At 39.4% G+C, this 21,253-nt stretch overlaps 1 protein-coding gene across 4 annotated transcripts in view; it reads left to right on the forward strand.

Annotated features, from left to right (window-relative positions):
• Positions 1 to 216: 216 nt before the first annotated feature.
• NCBP1 (nuclear cap binding protein subunit 1) overlaps positions 217 to 21,253 on the forward strand; it is a 38,891-nt gene continuing 17,854 nt past the window's right edge. The window contains exons 1-10 of one of the 4 annotated variants that reach the window (XM_040481763.1): positions 217 to 323; positions 7,228 to 7,316; positions 7,856 to 7,956; positions 9,779 to 9,935; positions 12,304 to 12,411; positions 12,741 to 12,862; positions 15,168 to 15,237; positions 15,695 to 15,910; positions 18,728 to 18,825; positions 19,527 to 19,590. In XM_040481763.1, coding sequence (XP_040337697.1) covers positions 290 to 323; positions 7,228 to 7,316; positions 7,856 to 7,956; positions 9,779 to 9,935; positions 12,304 to 12,411; positions 12,741 to 12,862; positions 15,168 to 15,237; positions 15,695 to 15,910; positions 18,728 to 18,825; positions 19,527 to 19,590 — 1,059 coding nt within the window. In that variant the 5' untranslated portion in view covers positions 217 to 289. Of the gene's footprint in view, positions 324 to 7,227; positions 7,317 to 7,855; positions 7,986 to 9,778; positions 9,936 to 12,297; positions 12,412 to 12,740; positions 12,863 to 15,167; positions 15,238 to 15,694; positions 15,911 to 18,727; positions 18,826 to 19,526; positions 19,591 to 21,253 lie in introns of those variants that run through there. The other 3 variants (XM_040481764.1, XM_040481765.1, XM_040481766.1) reach the window with 3 other exon arrangements.

A 21,253-nucleotide genomic window follows, 5' to 3' on the forward strand; every position in this document is an offset into this window, starting at 1 on the left:
GGAGAAGGAAGCCGCCGAGAGGCGGAGGAAGCCCGAGGGGGCGGTTGCGTGTAGACCGAACGCCCTCGGCCTAGTGAGCTCCCAGACACCGGCTCTCTCGCACCTGAGCCCGTCAGGCCCACTCCGCAGCCTCTCCTGCCTGCGCTTCCGGGACCCGTCTCGAGCGAGTGCGCCTGCGCGCCGGACACTGCGCGCGCCTCCTTGCTGTCCTCGCACCGGCCGGCGGTCGGACAGTTACTGCCGCTCTTCCCTCCCGGCTTCTCGTTTAGGCAGCGCTCCGGCGTGCGGCATGTCCCGGCGGCGGCACAGCGACGAGAATGACGGTGAGTGCCATCGGCCCTGCCGCCGAGGCCGCGCCCAGGCGGGAGCCGAGGTCCCGGGGGCTCGAGGGAAGGAATGGGAAGCCCTCCCCCACCCCACCCCGGGAGCGTTCGGGGAGCCACGGAGTGAAGGAGGGTGGCACAGCGGGAGTGTGGCCGGGCGACTTCTGGAAAGCCCTCGCTTCCCCCCACCCCAACTCCTTTAGTCGTCGGCCTGGTGGACCTCTCTAGTCTCTAAGGACTCTTCAGGATTTGGTCCTTAGAACCGTCCAGTAGGGAAGTATACCTGGGTCTGTGCGGCCGTCTCTTACGCACAGCGACAGGGACCACTAGTCTCAGTGGCTCGTTTTGACCCTCAAACTGCACCTGTAAAGGGCCCTCCGAAGGGAAAGAACAAAGCGGTGAGTGGAAGATCTGACGAATTGCAGTCTGAGCTCTGCTGTACCGGTCATGCGTTTGTCTGCCTTCTTTCAAACTGCAGGAAAAGAAATCTGTGTCGTATCCATACTCACGAGGTCACTAATAAACAGATGCACGTTGTTACGTTAGATTTTGAACTGACTTCAAGCGCAGCGCATTTCCCTCGTGAAAGAGGAGTACTGGAAAACACACTGGAGAGCTCTTCGAGGTGTAGATCAGGGGTTCTCTATTCCATTTGGATCGTTGCGCTCCTAGGGATCATGATATTGCCACCATAAAAACCAAGGATAATTTTGCTAGTTAAAAACAAGAAAAAGGTGCTTACCTTACAGAAATCAGCGGAGAACACACATCCACCAGGAAAGAAACTAAGTAATTCTATTATATTATAGTGTAGCGCTATTTAAAAAGTGTGTGGTGTATTGGTTAAGAGGCCAAACCAGAGGATTTAAGTTCAAAGCTAGACCCTACCATTACTTCATGATCTTGCCCAGATTTTATCGCCTCTGTAAACCTTAGTCTGTAATATAGAAGTATATTACATACCTCTTCTCAGTTTGTGAGGGTTAAATGAGGTAATACATGTGACATATCTCATGATGATATTTACTTATTTATCATCGGTTAATGCTTAAGAGGTGACAACCTTTGGCAGGTGTCAACGATGTAAGAAAAAATATGCAAGAAAAATTTTAATTTAATTAATTTTCTTCACTAACATTTTCCTCACCTTGAATCTTGGGGCCTTTAGGAATATGAGCAGAATCACATGTGTTTAGTTTTCATTTGAAAAAGTTTTTTAATGTGTTTTTTTTTTTTTTTTTGAAAGAGAGCGAGCACGAGTGGGGGAGGGGCAGAGAGAGAATGAGACACAGAATCAGAAGCAGGCTCCAGGCTCTGAGCCATCAGTACAGAGCCTGACTTGGGGCTCAAACTCAGGAGCCTTGAGATCATGACCTGAGCCGAAGTCGGACGATTATTTGAGCCATCCAGACGCGCCTCGTGTTTTGAGTTTTAACAACGAAACATCAGATTTCTGCTAGAGAATAGCTTGAGAGGATATTCTAATCCGGCCTTATCTGACACCTAAGGGTCCAGAGCTTTAGTATAATAAACACGGAGACACAGCCTGCAGTGGCTTGACACCAGTGAAAGCAAGTCCGGGGCTGTCATCAGGACACAGGTATTACTCCGCTGCGTGCCTAGACTTTTTTGTCGTTGTTTAATACATGAGGCTTTTTGCATAACATACATACTGGGCACAGAAAATACAGCTTCCCTATGCTTGGAATTCGATTAATCAAAAACTAATGCTTGAAGTGATCGCTTGGGATTCAGGGAACTTTCAAGTCTTTTAAAGTTCTTCCCTCTTTCTTTGCTTTTCTCATACTTTCTTTTCTCCACTCTTCTCGCTTCTAGGGCACCTTAAAGGGAGAGAAAATGTTTCCAGAGGGCAACCTGGAGAATTGAATGTGAATATGTACAAAAACAACTTTTGCTTTTGTTATTGTGATGGTAGCATACTTTTCTTGGGAGTTAGTTTCTTTTAATACCAGATGGCCAGTAAATCATGGTCCGTTCGGGTCTTGATGCAGGAACCTTAGAATAAATAATTGAAAGAAGTAACATGAGTTAATTAAACTTTATTCTGGTGAATAATTTAGTAGTAGGGGCAGTTCATAGTTCTTCTTGGATACTATACCGAATCTGAAACTTTTATGAATTGCCACAACTTGGGTAATGATCAGCTAGGGTTTACCCTAAACAGTGATCTGGATTTTTTAGTTAAGCTTCTACTGATTTTTTTAAAGATCTGAAATAGTAGATGCTTAAATGTTTGAGAAGACTATTTTAAAATAGGCTGAATTATAATAGTCCTGATTAAGTAGATATATCAGCATTTCTGGATTGTTGTCAGCTCTTATCAGTCACTGGCTGCCATGACTTTCCATGTGCTTGACGAGATACGATCGTTTATTCAACAGAAATTACCAGTGCCAAGCACTGTCCTAACTACAGGCATGCAGTAGTGGACAACATAAAGATGAAGCCTCATTTTCCAGACCGAACACAGTCAAATAAAATAGAATGTGTCAAATGGTGTCAAGTGCTACAGAGAAAAGTAAAAGCAGGAAAAGGGGGTAGAGACTCTTGTTGAGGTGGAGATGCTGTCTTATGTAGGTTGATCAGGTAAGGCCTCACTGAGAACGGCATCTGATCCGAAGACTTGCAGGAAGTAAGGGAGCAAACCAGATGGCTGTATGGGGAACCGTGAGTGCAGAGGACTTAAGGCTGGACCATTCCTGTCATGTTCACAGAAAGCAAGGAGGCCAGTGGTGCTGGAGCAGAGTTGGAGGAGTGAGGAGGGGCTGAGGGGGAGTTGTAGGAGCTAAGATAAGAGGTAGCAGAGGATCAGCTCATAAAGGGCAGTTTTAAAATTGTATCTCTTTGTTGAGGCTGGAGTGTCCAGGATCCAGGGAAACAAGTTAGGAGACTATACCAGTGAAGTTCAGCTGGAGTTCAGTTTATAAAGAAGGGAAGGGAAGTCCTAAATGGGAAATTAGTGTGTGTGGATACTGGTCCACTGCTAAATCTAACTCATTTCTTAGAATCTCTAAGAATGTCTCTGGAGCTTTGCAGTTATTACAGGATATGCATACAATAGCTGTTCAGTACATTGTTTATTTTGTTCTTCTAAGAAAATATTTATATTATCCATAATCTTTGCCAAAAAACCATATTAACTCCCTTTTCAGCTACTTAGAATTAGGTCCTTGTCTTTTAGACCGTGACTGCTTTTTTAACTTCACTACAGAAAAAAAATATATAATTAAAAGTGAAGGGATTTGTTACTCCAAGGAAGAGTGTAGTTTGTATACAGGCTGGTGATCACCTCTGCTTTAAAGCTGCAAGATCAAGGTACTCTACTTTTTTTCCCTTTTACCTTGTTGGTTTTGCTACTTTACTTTCTCTTTTATAGGTAGGTCTTTGTTTTCCTGCTTGTGGTTTTTATAGTAAGTAAAGATACAAGATGTAGTACAGTGTATCCTTATAAAGTTAGAATCACCTTACAGGGAAAAAGTTACTGGTGTATGAAGATCCTGTCAAATGGGTTTTGGTTTTTTTTTAATTTTATTATTTTTTTTAATGTGTGTTTATTTTTTCTGAAGGAGAGAGACAGAGCGTGAGCCTGGGAGGGGCAGAGAGAAAGGGAGATGCAGAATCTGAAATGGGCTCTAGGCTCTGAGCTGTCAGCACAGAGCCCAATGCAGGGCTCGAACTCAGGATCCCTGAGATCATAACCTGAGCTGAAGTCGGATGCTTTACTGACTGAGCCACCACCCAGGCTCCCCTCAAATGGGTTTGCTTTTTTTTTTTTTTTTTTTAGAACTCTCTTGGAGAGAGTTATCTTTTTTTTTTTTTTCCCAACGTTTATTTATTTTTGCGACAGAGAGAGACAGAGCATGAACGGGGGAGGGGCAGTGAGAGAGGGAGACACAGAATCGGAAACAGGCTCCAGGCTCTGAGCCATCAGCCCAGAGCCTGACGCGGGGCTCGAACTCACGGAGCGCGAGATCGTGACCTGGCTGAAGTCGGACGCTTAACCGACTGCGCCACCCAGGCGCCCCTCAAATGGGTTTTAATAAAGACCTGCGTCTTTCCTCTATACTAGCCAAGACTGTCAGAGTGAAGTGGCAATATGTAACTTGAATCTATATTGTAAAACTTCTACATAGTTACACTTAATATAAAATCTATTCTTGCTTTGGGAGCTACCATGGATATGTTTTCTTGGGGGTATATGAGAACATTCAGCTAATTCCTCAAATTTTATCCTTAATGAGGGTGCTTTATTCTGTGTACCCAGGTTATCCTCTGAGTTCAATATCCTGGTACTGTCCATGAGTTCAGATGTGTCTATAGTTTTACCACCCCCCACCTTCATATCCTCACGTATCTCAGGTGAGAGTGGGGCATATCTTCTTCATATGTTCTGCCTCTTCCCATTCTCTAAACAAAACTTGTCCTTTGATGTAGTCAAAATGGGAAGAGAGAAAATAGGAGTCGCAGTTCAGGGAGGACTATGTATTTGTATTTTCTAGTTTTTCTTCAGAAATCCTGCCTTCTCTCCCTACAGCATTATTTTCTCCTTTTCTAGGTTACCAGAGGGTCTGGGAATGTTGCTTTAAAGACGGGGGTAGGATTCCAAATTAATTTGGGAGCGAGCTAGCTGGATAGTTAATTTAGGGAGGATGTGGAAGGTGGGATGTGAGATAAAGGGTTGGCAGAGTAGATGGGCTAGAAGGAAGGGAATGGTAGTTAAAAGTTTTAAAAAACAATCATAAAAACCCAAAAAACTGTTCTTATTTGGCTAGTTTTTTAGCATCTGCATTTCCCCAACCTTACCAGAAATCTGGTTCTGAAGAACGCCATTAGTATATTCTGCTTTCTAGAACAGAGTTGCTCAGCATCAGCACTATTGACGTTTCAGGCTGGATTATTCTTTGTTGTTGGGAGTTGTCCTGTGCAATGTAATATGTTTAGCAGAATCCCTGGCTTCTACCCACTGGATGCCAGTAGCACTCCCCCAGTTGTGACAACTAAAAATGTCTCCAGAGATTTCCACGTGGCCCCTAGCGGGGACAAAATCTCACCCAGTTAAAAACCACTGCTCTAGAAGAAGGCTATTTTAGCATCCTGGCTGACAGCTTATATAAACATTGCATTGAAAATGCAGTTCTTTCATGAATAAATCCTGGAAACAGAAGACCTTTTTGTGAAAGTTGGTGGTGGAAGCTTTATAGATCCTATGCATACTTGAGAATCGAGGTCACTGATTCCACTGTATCACACATGTCCACTTTACATGAGCAGATATCTCTGGATATCTCAGCTGTCACATTGCATGCGTGTTACTTTTTTTTTATGGCATTATCCTCTCAAAACTATGTTCATTTGTTATTTAAGCCAGATCATAATGATAACTAAGAAGTCGGGGGGTCAAAGCACATAGTACTTTACCCTGTGGCCTTTTATAATATTTCCATCAGGTCTTATCTGGATAGTAATAGATTGGTTTTGTGCACCTTGAGTTCAGGTGGCGCCTGAAGATCATTTCAGTCATTGGAGAGACTTTTAACACCAAGCTTAGAGTAGTCAGGTACTGTGTTTTATGACAATCACTATATATTTCAAGCCAGATGTTACAATGGCAAGTAAGCGATTATGAGTTCTGTAAAAATGGCTCAGTTTTGGCTCTACAAGTCTGGAGAAGATTGAAGTTATATTTAACTTACTCCTGGTAACCCTATATCCAGATTTCCATTATTAATGCAGATCCCCAGCACTGTTACAGACCATTGCTTCCTTGTCCACATGCTGCCCTGATAATCTAATTGGTGGAAGTCAAAATTGAATTACGTTGGGAGACTGGCCAACGTTGTGTTTACCAACAACAACATGTTCTGTACTTAACACTATTCACTTCAAATTTTTAAGCCGTAGGTTATTCCACAAAAGGATACAAGGTATGCGTATTAAGGTTTTAAGCAAAATGGTAAGAGATGTTTAACAGGAACAGTCTGAAAAATAGTCCAATGCCTAAGATTGATTTGTAGTTTGTTCAGCCTGAATTCTTCAGCAACCAAAAGGACACCTAGATGATTGGTAATGATTTCAATGTGATAGATCTTTTTTTTTTTTTAAAGATTCTGTGAATGATAACCAGTTTTTGAACATAATAGAACAGTAGTTAAAAGTAGGAAATCATAAAACATATACTTTCCCCCACCAGTTATTTGATACAGTGCTCAGGACTTTTCTTTGAGTATGTGTCTGCTGATTGTAATTCCCATTATTTGGGACTATACCCTAATGCTACATGTTCTACAGAACCAAAGCTATTATTAATTACAGAGTTGAAAGCTCAAACACTTGTAAAACTAGTGAGGAATCCTAATGTCTTATGCTCCCTTTCCTATGTTTTGACATTTTCTTTTTTTTCCCCTGGTCTTTCCAAACCATTCAACCTGGTTTTCATTATTAGAATAATGAGTACTACTGGCACTAAGAGGCTTTAGGACCAAGCAACTGAAAATCAGTGAACAGTTCAGTTTAAAGAATGGGAGTAGCAGTACCTGAGTGGTCCAGAGAGTATTCTAACTACTGGTGGTTAGGATGTTGTAGGCACTGCTCCTGCCTATCACAGAAGTGGACAGGGCTGCTGCATTGCATAGCTCCATGGGGCACTGTTCACACAAAAGTGAACGTAACTAATGCCTCTTGCAGTTATTATAGTGTCCCTGGGTATGGAGGTCTTTGGTGATTCTAGCCCAGTCTGAAAAGTGGTGGGTCAGTTAAGATCTTGTCCTGTGTATAAAATGTAAGGTTTCTGGTAGGAGAGAGATTAGAGCATTAAAAAAGTTAAATTAAATTTGTGATACTGGACTCATCACGTCATGTTAATTTTTTTACATTGTTGAAACAGGGGGACAGCCTCACAAAAGGAGAAAGACCTCTGATGCAAATGAAACTGAAGATCATTTGGAATCTTTAATATGCAAAGTAGGAGAAAAGGTATGTGCAACATAGGCACAGACTGTGAGGGGCTTATGGTTGTAGTTGACTTTGTTCGACTGATTTCTGCAGCTGAAACTTGGTGATCTTAGTTTTAGGCGATCTATATCCCAAAATAAATGTATATTAAAACCCTTGGGGTACAGATAATTGATAGTTCAATGTAATTTTCATAGAATATGAATCTTGGAAGAGACCTTAAGGAAAAATCCTTTCAATTTATAAATGAAGAACCAAACAAGTCCTGGTTACTTGAGGTAATTTGCTGAGAGTCATATGTTAAGTGAATCAGTTACAGAGATAAAAGAGAACCGATAATGTCCTCACATGTCTAATTCTGCTACCTTAGACTGCTTGCTTTTAAATTTTCATTCATTCTCTTTTTATGGATTTCTAAGAACAGTAACTACCCCAATTGATTTATAGTAAACCTGTCATAGTGCCTTTTACAGATAAGACTAACTTTTATTATGATCACTCAGAAAATTTTAACTAATTGCCGAGTATTTAACAGATATTTAATATGCTGTCCTCTACAGAGTGCCTGCTCTCTGGAGAGCAACCTAGAAGGCTTGGCAGGTGTTTTAGAAGCTGATCTTCCTAACTACAAGAGCAAGATCTTAAGGCTTCTTTGTACAGTGTATGTATGCAAAAGATTTGTGAGTCCAGGTGATAATGTATTATCTACTCTTAAATGCTTTGGGAGTGTTCAGAAAATGTGTTTATATTCCATGTATTTCATTAGCTTTCCTTCTAATGGGAAACTTATACAAATGGAATGACCTTTGGTGAACCTTAGCAATAAAAAGGACAAAATTGAGCATTTTCCTTAACATTTTGTTTCTTGGAACCTTATTATCATTTAAGTTGACTGTTTTCACATTCAGAGATTTTCTTTTAAGCATGTACACTTAAATATATACAATATATAGAGTTTGATTTATATATTAAAGTGGTAGTACTAAACAAATTTGGGAACTGGTCACTTGAGTGATAGTCCTTTTCAGAAGACTGAAGAAGTTTTGAAGCTATTAATGGACATACTCTTTCTTCGACTTAGGTTTGCCAGAACAAATATTATTTAATCTGTGAGTAAATTAAAATGGGAAAAGTGTTATAAAGAATCATGAAACAGTCTCTCCCAGTGATGGAATTAATCCAGACTTTCTCATCTCTCAGATGGACCTTGATCACTATGAATTATATGCTCTGCAAAGAAGTAGTTATGACTTTTGGATAAAAGGGGTCTTTGTACTGTACATGAAGTTATAAATCATGAGGTATTTTAAAATTTCAAATATGAAGGTGACTTGTAAGTTACTATTTCAAATATTCTAATTAAATAATGCTACAGCTCATTTTTGAAATTTAAAAATGTACACGCAAATCAAAGTTACCAGTGGATTTCATTTTAACCTCATAAAGTACAAATAATTTGGGTTATAATTTTTAAAAGAAATCCAGTTTATATTCAGGAAGACCTGTCCTTAGACTAAGAAATGACTAAGACAAAGTGCCTTCTGTTTTGGGAGCATTTTTTAGAATGGAGTAGATTTATGTTTAAACTGTGATGGAAACCATGGTTTGGGGGGTGGCGAGGAAGGTTACTATCAGTGCAAGTGTTTTTTGTTTTTTGTTTTTTTTTGATCTAAATTGTCCCTTACACTCTGCTAGGCACCTTGGGAAAACACAAACTGTGTATGAGAATTTGATCATGAGCTCCTTCCTGTTTGCTTTTCTTTTTTGAGATAATTTTAAAGGCTACCTAAATTAGGAAGCAACATTTGCTTTCTCCAAAGGTTTTTGACTGTAATCCTCTTCCTTGCTTTTCAAATAACTATAATGAAAATCAGCACACTTGGAGTAAGCAATCTGGGTTGTAAAGAAATTTTACTGTGTCCAAGTACCATGTTGACATTCAGCAATTTAACTGACAGGAACTTAGCTGAAAGTGGTGTTAGTTCTGAATATTTTCTAAGCAACTAGAATAGTGTTTCCGGAAGTAGAATTTTGGTCCTGTGACATTTGGTTAGCTAAGTTTAGGAATAGTGAGTGTTTCATCTCCCCCTTAATGATTCTGCGTAAAAGAAACTTGCTTCACCCAGCATTCACCAGATGTTTTACCATGGAAACATTTTCTGTAGGATTGCTTTTAGAGTCCACTAAAAATACATTGGAAGATAAACTGGTCTAGCATTAGTTACATTTATATTAGTTTGGTAAGTTTATAATTAAAATGTTTTACTTTCTTAAATCTTGGATTAACAAACCAGAGTTGAAATGAAAAATTGCAGGCATCATGTCTGCAACTCCTCTCAATATTTATGCCTTTTCTGAAGTAGTTTTAAAAACACACCTCAAAGTTAATAAAATGATAAAAAATTTGCATAATGTGGAATTGAGCACCGTAACATAATGCTGTCGTTTTGGGGTTTTCTTGTTGTACTGGGTTCTCAAATCAGTGCACGTCTGTTACCTGAGAAGCTGACAATTTATACAACATTAGTTGGACTGCTGAATGCCAGGAATTACAACTTTGGTGGAGAGTTTGTAGAAGCTATGATTCGTCAACTTAAAGAATCATTGAAAGCAAACAATTACAATGAAGCTGTATATCTGGTAAGTTACTTTTTTAGTATATTACGACTTAGTATTGGGATGGAGGGAGGAGGTGAGCTACAAGCAAGGAATTTATCCTTTCTCCTGAAATACAGTTCCTGCTCACCACAGTAGCTGCTCTTGTGAAACCATTCTCACTAAAGGTACCATAGAGCTCGTTACCAAGTCGGGTGACTTCACTCTGAATCCCGGTTGACATTCCTGTAAGCCCGTGCTGCTTTACGCGCCTTTCTTGTCTGGGTTTCTGCACCACCTCCTGCCACCACCTACTGTCTATACCTCTGTCTCCTTCTACTGGGTCATCTTCCTTTATGCTTTACATTTTGTGTTTCTCGGGATTCTGTCCTCATTTCACTTTTTTTTTTTTTTAACGTTTATTTATTTTTGAGACAGAGACAGAGTATGAATAGGGGAGGGTCAGAGAGAGAGGGAGACACAGAATCTGAAACAGGCTCCAGGCACTGAGCTGTCAGCACAGAGCCCGATGCGGGGCTCGAACTCACGGACCGTGAGATCATGACCTGAGCCGAAGTTGGACGCTTAACCGACTGAGCCACCCAGGCACCTCTTCACTTTTCTTTAAACACACCTCTTGAAGCATTCTCATTCTCTTTTATAGCTTTGTAAACCATCTTTATTTTGGTGACACCACCCTCTTCCTGACAAGTTGGTGATCTGTATGTCCTGCTTCAGCCTTTCTTTTGAGCTCTGGCCTCGTGTTCCAAATACTACCTGGATAGCCCTGAGGTATCTTGCCTGGAAGTGCCTAAATTAATGCATCATTCTGTCTTCAGCCCATGCACAGTGTCTGCTGTCTACTACATAATGCATCTAGGGATGAGCATTAATGTTGGTCTTCCCTTTGCCCCCTCATCCTGTAAGCAGTCCCCAAGTCCCATCATTTCTGCCTCCTAAATTTTTGTCTCATCTGTCCCTTTTCCTTTATCTGTAGGGCATCTGGCATAGTTCACGCCTTCCTTCTCATACCATTTTTTTTCTTTTTCTTTTTTTTTTTTTTTTTTTAAGTCAGCTCTATGCCTAGTGCAGGGCTTGAACTCATGACTCTAAGATCCAAAGTCTCATGCCTTACCAACTGAGCCAGCCAGGCACCCTCTTCCTCTTCATGTCTTAAAACAGCCTTTTAACTGATCCTTTTGAAGTTAGATTCTCTACCTTTTTCACTGGATCTTCAGGGTCACCAGAGTGGTCTTTCTGTAACTCTCCCTGCTTATGCTGGTTATGGATTACAAACCTCAGTTCCTTCCATTCTCCACAGTGGAAGGTCCTAAACACCTGTGCACAAGATGGTTCATTGGGTTAGGAAAAGTAAATATTTATCTTAAATGGAAATGGAATTAATAAGCTTTAATATGTAATACATAGATTGACAGTGGGCCAGTAATATATTACATATATCATGTGTAATATTTACATTACATATAGTTATGTTGGAAGCATGTGATCAAGTTCTTTAACTGAGTGTACACTACCAAAGAAGGTAGACACCAATCAGGCTGTGAGATTAAGTCCAGACTCCATGGCCTGACCTTTTCTGGTTGCCCCAATCTGTTTCTCTATCCTTGCCTCCCATACACCCTCCAGCTATATTACAATTACTTGCAGATCACTGAATACATCTTTTTGAACCCTTCTGCCTAGAATACTCTTGTTGCTCTCCACTTGAGGTATACTTCAATCATCCATTCGGCCAAGCCTAAATGTTACCCGTTCTATGATGCTTTCCCCTCCCCCCCATCACTGTTCCTAGAGCACTTTTTATTTACCTTTTAGTATAGGAGTTGTGCCTTCGGATTGACATTATGCTCGTCCCACTGGACTGTGAGCTCCCACACGACAGGGACTTTAAGAGTGCTTAGCAGTGGCACACAAAGGACACCCAACAAATATGTGTTTAGAAATTTTCATTTCTATAGTCCAGTGAAAATTTTTTCACAGAGAACAGAAAAGATTATAAGTTGAGGTAGCTATATTACAGTCTAGGTTCTTAGTGTAGCATGGAGTGGAAACCTATAAATGCACATTCCTGTCCATAATGTTTTTGCCACAAAAGCAGCCATAGACATCATATATGAGAGTATGGTGTTCCGTTCAAGTTTATTTGTGGACACTGAAATTTAATTTCACATAAGTTGCATGAATCATCAAATATTCTTTTAGATTTTTTTTTCAAGCATTTAAATAATGAAAAACTATTCTTAGTTCCAGGCTGTGCACACGAAAAAAGGACAGCAGGCTATATTTGACCTTGAGGTTTAGCTTTTCAGACATGTGGTTTCAATCATCACAAGATTGCTTATTTTGTGATTATATCACATTTAGATTTAATAGAAATTGTTTTCCCTAACAGGTCCGTTTTTTATCTGATCTTGTGAATTGTCACGTCATTGCTGCCCCATCCATGGTTGCTATGTTTGAAAATTTTGTAAGTGTAACTCAGGAAGAAGATGTACCTCAGGTAAGAAAACCTGAATCTTGTCTGTATAGTGCTAGGAATTTTTCACTGGTAACCCTTTAGTAATAAAAACTAAAAGATACCGGTAGGTTATCACATTCTTAATATCTAGAAGTTAAGTCAACTGCCATAGTGACTGGTTCTCATGACATCTGTATGTTAATTTAAATGACTGTGTCTAATAAAACTAACACAGAAATGCTCTGATTGAGCCAGGTGTCTTACCTAAGCCCTATTAAATAGCGTCTATAGGATTTCCTTCAAAATGAGTACAATAAGAATGAATATTAACCAGCACATATTTTAAGTTTGCCTTTTTAAAAATTCTTCAGGTGCGGCGGGATTGGTATGTGTATGCATTTCTGTCCTCTTTGCCCTGGGTTGGAAAGGAGTTGTATGAAAAGAAAGACGCAGAGATGGACCGCATCTTTGCCAACACTGAAAGCTATCTTAAGTAAGAGCACCTCTTATAGTTCTTACTGATGTGATGTGTTATATTTTATCTGTTAGTAATAACCATGTCAGTTCCATTTCTCAAAAGATAACCTGTAGAGTTCCCTATGGCTTTCTCTAAGTAATCTCATTCCCTTACTGTTGTAATTTACTGAGACCTCAGAATAAACAAATACGTTTGCTTACTTTGCTGGTGCAAGGGGTTTGGTAACATAGCTCCTTTTAAGCTGCCTTTGTGTATGTTGGCAAAGGCATAAAATATCTTAACATTAGTGGTTCTCAAAACTTAGTGTGCATTAGAATCACCCATGATACTTAAATGTGCTCCAACCTAACGTTCACACCTGCTGAATCACAATATCTGAGAGGTTTATTAGCACATACAATGTACTTATTTCATGCAAGTTAATCCTATACCAAATCCTTAAAACAGTGGCTTTTAACTTTCACCCAGCCCACATTTCTTGAGAAATAGGATACATTTCAGTTAAAAGTCTCATTCTTGGGCCCCTGGGTGGTTCAGTCAGTTAGGCATCCAACTCACAGTTCATGAGTTCAAGCCCTTCATTGGACTGCACTCTGACAGCATGAAGCCAACTTGGGATTCATTCTCTTTCTCTCTCTCCCTCTCCGCCCCCCCCTTACCCCCCCCCCACTCCCTCTCTCAAAATAAACTTAAAAAAAAAAAAAAAAAAAGGCCTCATATCCTCCTATTACCCACTTATTCCAAGTGGATGTAAAAACTTGATTTGTCTTATTAGATATAATACTAACAATAGGCGTTGTTCATAAATTTAGGCTTAATTACCCAGCAGCATAACAGTTTTGTGTCCCCTTAAGTTTTTTCAGAATAATTTTGGCTTTTGGCTTTTGGTTTTTTAATTTTTTGTCACATTCATTTACTTTTGAGAGAGAGGAAGAGACAGAGGCGTGAGCAGGAGAGGGGCAGAGAGAGGGAGACACAGAATCCGAAGCAAGCTCCGGGCTCTGAGCTGTCAGCACAGAGCGCGACACGGTTCTCGAACTCACCATGAGGTCATGACCTGAGCCGAGTCGGACACCCAACCGACTGAGCTACCCAGCACCCCAGAATAATTTTAAGTTTCATTTTCTATCTATTAATAGGTAATTGACAGTTACAAAAAAACTAAAATAAACGTAAAGATAAAAATATGCTTTGTTGTTATATTAACCTACTTTTTTTTTTTTTTTTTTTTTTTTTAATTTCTGAGACAGAGCATGAGCAGGGGAGGGACAGAGAGAGAGGGAGACACAGAATCAGAAGCAGGCTCCAGGCTCTGAGCTGTCAGCACAGAGCCCATTGCGGGGCTCGAACTCACAAACCGTGAGATCATGACCTGAGCCGAAGTCAGTCGCTCAACCGACTGAGCCACCCAGGCGCCCCTATATTAACCTACTTTTAAGTGATAGATTTTTTAAATGTTTTTATATTTTTGAAAGTTGTAGTGGCTTTCTTTTTAATGTAGATGTTTGCTGGGGCACCTGGCTGGCTCAGTCAGTAGAGCCTGCAACTCTTAATCTTGAGGTTGTAAGTTCAAGCCCCACATTGGGTATAGAGATTACTTTCCAAACAATAAAATTTTTAAAATAAATAAATAAAATATAGGTGTTTGCAAAAGAATAAAAATGAAAGAATATGAATATCCTAGTGTTTGAGTGCATGTCCTTCCCCTTTTTTATACAAATAGTAGTCCAGTCTACACACACTGTTTTCAACTTGCTTTTTTTTTTTTATTCCACCTAATATAACTTGGATTTGTTGCATAAAAGTGTATAGCTCTGTGTCCTTTTTAGCAGCTGTATAATATTCCACTCTTTTAATGTACCATAATTTTTTTGGTCCCTTATTGGTAAACATTTAGGTTATTTCCAGTCTTTTGCTATTATAAATGTTTCAGTGAATATCCTTATATATGTCTGTGTGTACATATACAAATATATTTGTGGGAGGGGGTGAATTCTTAGAACTGGCTTTGCTGGGTTACAGTGCCTTAACAATTTTAATTTTGGTAGATTTAGTCAAATTGCCTTCCAAAGAGATTATACTCTTTTGTATCTCCTCTAAAAAGATTGTATCAGTTAGTCCCTCTACCAGCAAGGTCTGAAAGTTCAATCTGCCCACATTTTGACAATTTAATTACATTATCAGAATTTTTCATATCTGCGAATCTGATAGGTAAAAGTGTTATTTTACTGCTTTAATTTGCATTTTATTAATTACAAAGCAGGTGAAATCTTTTCGTGTTGCTAAAAACCTAAGTGTACATTTTCATTTTTGTCTTTAGAAGACGCCAGAAGACTCATGTGCCCATGTTACAAGTATGGACTGCTGAGAAACCGCATCCGCAAGAAGAGGTAAATTGATTTGCGCTCTTATGACGCAAGCACGGTCAGCTCTGGAGTGACATATTCCGGATCATTCCACTTACATACCTTAGCTACTTTTCCATACTTCCTATCCAGGTCCAGCTCCTCATAGCCCTAGGCATTTGGTGGATTTTTAAAAAGTATTAGAATATAATCGAAGCATTTCCTCTTCTGTGGGATTCCAGATATCATAGAGTTGAGATCTTTTTTATTTAAATGATGTTTTTATTGAAAGTGTAAGTGGTAACAACCTCAGGCAGGTAGGCTTTATAAAGTAATTAAAGACAAAAAGCACTGTTCTTTGTACTATATTTAACTGCAAGCTAGCTTACTTTTGTATCCTGTATTTTAGAAGATACTGACTTTTGGTTTATTCTAGTCAAAATGTTTTTTCCTATGACCTCCAAATATATATATTAATTATTAAAAATTAATCTGTCTTTAGTATTTAGATTGCCTGTGGGCCCAGATTCAGAAATTGAAAAAGGATCGTTGGCAGGAGCGGCACATCCTAAGACCTTATCTTGCCTTTGACAGCATCCTGTGTGAAGCCCTGCAGCACAACCTGCCTCCTTTCACACCACCACCTCATACGGAAGATTCGGTGTACCCGATGCCAAGGGTCCTCTTCAGAATGTTTGATTACACAGATGACCCCGAGGTGCGTTACCACCCAAGAGTTCCTGTCAGAGGGCCGTGTTGCATTGTACTTGTGGTTTAATCCTGTTTTTTAATCCTGTTTGAATCATGCCTGTGATACATGTTAATCTCAAGTGGTTCGTTATCTGAGAGGACCAACAGGAGTGAAGTTAATGGCTTAACTTAGTGAATGGTTTCTCTGCGTGTGCAAGCACTTCTCCTTAGCACGTGTAAAGAGTGTGAGAGTGCAGTGCGCATGTGAGTGTGGGTTCACCCGCCAGACTCGTTTGAGTTTTAGTCCTGTTGTAGTCAGATCCCAGCTGTGTGGTCATGGGTGAGTCAGTTTCCTCTCTTAGTTTCCTAATGGAATAATAATGGTATGCTCTAATAAAGTTTTAATGAGGAGTAAATTACTAACAAGTAAAATGCATAGGACAGATTGTGACACATGAGTGCTCAGTAATATTAGCTATTATTCTTAATAAGGCTGTTTTTCAAGAAAAATCCCCAGTTTTTGAGATTATCCATCTCACTCTAACCCTCACAGCTTGTCTTACTATTCATATTATGTAATTGTTTCTCAAAAATATTATAAAATATTTTTAATTTAAAAACCCTAAAGTTTAGTATAAGCTGACTATAGTTTTTAAATATACATATTCTTTATTATGAAGTCAAATTAGCAGCTTTAACAGTTAAGAAAATACATAATTTTGATATGGACCTTTGGTATCAGAATTTACATTTTAACTATCCTTTATTTTATATATTTGGGTGACTGCTTTAATAGCTAAACAGCAAGCATGGTGATCACTGGGTTGGTTTTGGCTAAAGTACCATACTGTTGCTTAGAACATTCTAGTCAACAGAGAGCAGGATTTCTCAGCCTTGGCACAATTGACATTTGGGACTGGAGAATTTTTTCTGGTGCGGGGCTGTCCTGTGATCTGGAGGATGATTAGCAGCACCCCTGACCTCCACCAGCAGCATCTAGAGGGCAAATGTCAGGTGTGACAACCACAACAATCTCCACAGATTGCCAGGTGACCCCTGAAGGCAAAATTGCCCCCATTTGAGAGCCACAGGCGTAAAAACCAGTATTACCACCTGAGGTGAAACTTCAGCTTTCTTTCTCCTGTCCTCTCTTTTCTGTCTGATAAATTGCTTCTGACCAGTGAAAATTTAGTATACGTGTAATCTATCTCAGAGTAGAAAATCGTCAGATAATCAGTTTCATATACAAAATTATCAGCTTGCTACCCACTTTGGTATATTTCATATATAGCGAAATGCTTTTAGTCAACATTATGTGATTGGAAACCTAATTTACCTTTAAGATGGCTAGAATGTTTGTGATTAGGCATTTGTTCATGCAAGGAGAACTACAACAGGACCTCAAAATTTGTTTTTCTTTTTTCCTTTTTTTTGTTTTTGTAATCTTCGTTTAAGAGAGAGTGTGTGTGCCAGTGGGGGCAGTGGGGCAGTGGGGGAGAGAGAGGGGGGGGGGAGGGAGAGAGAGAATCTTCAGCAGGCTCCATGCTCAGTGGGGATGGAGCCTGATGCAGGGCTCAATCCCACGACCCTGGGATCATGACCTGAGCCAAAATCAAGAGTCAAGAGCTCAACTGACTGAGCCACCCAGGTGCCCCAAAATTTGTTTTTTTTAATTGATTGTGCCTCTGTATTTATGTTTAATTTATAAGTACACTTCCTTAACATTTATACTTAATTGGTATTGCCTCCCTTATATGCCCATTTTCCTTTGCCAGAAGAGCATATACCTATAAAATATTTTTTCCCCTCAAGATGAGGATTTTTTTTGTCCTGGCCTTTGAAAAAAATGTTTATTTTATTTTATTTTATTTTTAAACGTTTATTTATTTTTGGGACAGAGAGAGACAGAGCATGAACGGGGGAGGAGCAGAGAGAGAGAGAGACACAGAATCGGAAGCAGGCTCCAGGCTCTGAGCCATCAGCCCAGAGCCTGACGCGGGGCTCGAACTCACGGATTGCGAGATCGTGACCTGAGCCGAAGTCGGACACTTAACCGACTGAGCCACCCAGGCTCCCCAAAGATGTTTATTTTAAAAAATTAAAAATTAATAGAGATTAAAGGTCATTAAGAGTCTACAATAGTAAATAGTAAGTAAATAAATTCTTTGAACCTGTTTGCTATGCATATACTTTAAACAAATATCATGCAGGTAGTTTCCTAACCATTTTTTTGAACAATGTAGTATGTTTGTCTTTCTATGCATATATACCTTTTATGTCTATACAGTTTGAAATAGAATATTTCCTCTCCATATTTATTATGGAAGTTAATCCACTCATGGTTTAAAAAGTCAAACTATAGAGGCACCTGGGTGGCTCAGTTGGTTAAGTGTCTGACTTCAGTTCAGGTCATGGGTTCGAGCCCCACATTGGGCTCTGTGCTGACAGTTCTGACCCTGGAGCCTGCTTTGGATTCTGTGTCTCCCTCTCTCTCTGCCCCTCTCCCACTTCTCTCTCTCTCTTTCTCTCAAAAATAAACATTGAAACATTTTTTTAAAAAATCAAACTGTATGGAGCTAATAATACAGATTCTTTGGCTTGAGATGGGTGATGGTAGCCTGGTGTCTGGTGCTAGAAGAAACGCTGCAGCTGACACTCATTGTATTGTAGTGAACATGACAGTGAGATTTGCTGAAATACAGTTTTCACACTTCTGAACTTTTAAAATCCTCAGCACCCAGTATAGTGTGTGGAACATAATAACCTCTGGAATATTTGTCGGATAAATGAAAGGAAGTATCTTTTTCTAGGCTTGCAGTATATATACATTTGCTTTTCTTCTCAGGGTCCTGTAATGCCAGGGAGCCATTCAGTTGAAAGATTTGTAATAGAAGAGAATCTTCACTGCATCATTAAGTCCCACTGGAAGGAAAGGAAGACTTGGTAAGATTGTTTTCATGGTAACTTTTAGACTGGAGAAAAAGTAGCAAGTTTGATTTGGTAAGAGCAAAATGTATATAAAGAGTGTAAGAAAATCTTCCTCTTTCTGATGCTCTGTCCTTTTAAAAAATAAAACCAATCTCTGAGAAGACGACTTTGCTTTCTCAAGGCCCTTCACACTCAAATAGTCGTTGTCCAGATGCTTTAAGGTTCTATAGTGCTTTATAGTGATGTGCACATGATGTTGGCTTTTTTGTGTGGGTGTTTGCCAAAGGCTATGGACAAATTAACATGAATGACCAACTGGTTTTGGTGTGAATGTTATGGGAATAAATGAATATTAATAGTTTTCTAGCACTTAGATATCAGGCTTTGGAAAAGTTTTGTTTTAGTATTTCCTTAAGCCTTGGAAAGTTTTGGTTTAGATTGTAAGATGGAAAGGAAGATAGTGTTTTGGGAGTGATCTGCTCAGAAATTTTGTAGTAGATCCTAATATGATTTCTTAGTATTATTGCTTATACTTCTTTTTTCTTTGAAGGAGTTAAACAAAGTAATTTGTGCTATATTGAAGTGAAGTACCTGAAATCTGGAGCATTTCAGAAAAGATTTCTTTCCCTTGTATCCGAACACTGCTTTTGCAACTGCTTATCTGATTTTTTATGTATCTTTGTGTACTTACTAAACTTTAGTTACATTGTTTATAGTGCTGCACAGCTGGTGAGCTATCCAGGGAAGAACAAGATCCCCTTGAACTACCACATAGTTGAGGTATGCATTCCACGTGGAGCATGTGTCTAAGTTTCTGAATCTTTCTGCTGATTTTAGAGTGTAATTGAGTCTTGGCTTTTTTTTTTCTTGCAACTTGTCAGATCCTGAAAATTAACACAGGAGTGAGGAAAATGCTTTTGGTTTTGGTGTTCTGTTAGCCATGTTAGTAAAGAGAAAAGAGGAGGTTGAGACCAGTAGCCAAATGGAATTTTGAGTTGCCCATAAGTTATTTATATAGTATGTCTTTATTCATGGATAGTTATCATAGATAATGTTGTTACCTCCAGTCCTGTCAGTACATTGTCCACTTACCAGATGTATAATTGGCTTGAATAATTTAAAATATTGTATTACTTTACGCAGATGACCTATCCTTAACTGATGTCTATCTGGCCTCTTATTACTAGCAGACCTCTAACAAGTATATTATTCCCTGTATGACAAGGTACAGATAAGTATGAATCTTTGTGTATTCCTAGAAAACAAAACAGCCAATTGTTTTTGGAAGTAGGAAGAATAAATAATGCTTTTGACCCCATATTAAGTCATACAGAAGGGCGATAGTAAAGTTGAACACCTCGTAGAGACTCATGTTCCGAAAAAGAGTGTTTTCACTTGACACATGAGTCAGACTGTCCGTTGCATTATTCCTTTATGTAAAATACTCATGTGATGTATTATTTAAGATACACTTTTTATTCATACTGCACTTATGTGCTTTCTTGAAAATACTGCATTTGTCCTATCTTTATAAAACTTGAGAGTATGTTTAGGCTATGAACTTGACTCATTGATGTGTCAATTGAAATGCAAAACAAATAAGTTAGGCTATGAACTTGACTCGTTGACCTGTCAATTGAAATTTCAAATCTGAAAAATGTGTAAAAAATAATCAGAATGAAGTATAGAAGTAAGGGAGATGGGGGTGAGAAGAAAGAACGCAGACCAGGCTGTAGAATTCTAGGTAGGTGGTCCACAAATTATACAGGGAGGCCAGAAACAAGTTTCTGAGCGACAGTCATGGCAAAGAAATCTTGGGCTACCAAAGAGATTTCTGGGCACCGATTTTATTTTATTTTATCTTATTTTATTCATTTTAATGTTTGTTTTTGAGAGAGAGAGAGAAATAGTGTGAGTGGGGGAGGGGCAGAGAGAGAGGGAGACACAGAATCTGAAGCAGGCTCCAGGCTCCGAGCTGTCAACACAGAGCCCGACGCAGGGCTCGAACTTAAAAACCGCAAGATCATGACCTGAGCCGAAGTCAGAGGCTTAACCAACTGAGCCACCCAGGCGCCCCTGAGCACCAATTTTACAATGTAGCAGCCTGGAATGACTTGACTGTCTTCTGTTCCTATCCTCAGAGTCTAATAAGGGTTTTTACTACTTACAAGAATGAGACCCTGGTGGATCTGTGAGTGCTGCACAAATCAACTCCATTACTTCCAGAGTTGGAGTTAATTGCATGGTTCTCTGGGAGTATCATATAAGCATTAACATGTATATTCTTATTTAATTGAGATGCAATTTTTATTACAGTATTCAATTACAGTTCTTCATGTTTTAAAGAACATTATTTTAGGGGCGCCTGGGTGGCTCAGTCGGTTAAGCGGCCGACTTCAGCTCAGGTCACGATCTTGCGGTCCGTGAGTTCGAGCCCCGCGTC

The sequence above is a fragment of the Herpailurus yagouaroundi genome, unplaced genomic scaffold (genome assembly GCF_014898765.1).
Source record: "Herpailurus yagouaroundi ecotype Mexico unplaced genomic scaffold, PumYag 160, whole genome shotgun sequence".
NCBI classification, from domain to species: Eukaryota; Metazoa; Chordata; class Mammalia; order Carnivora; family Felidae; genus Herpailurus; species Herpailurus yagouaroundi.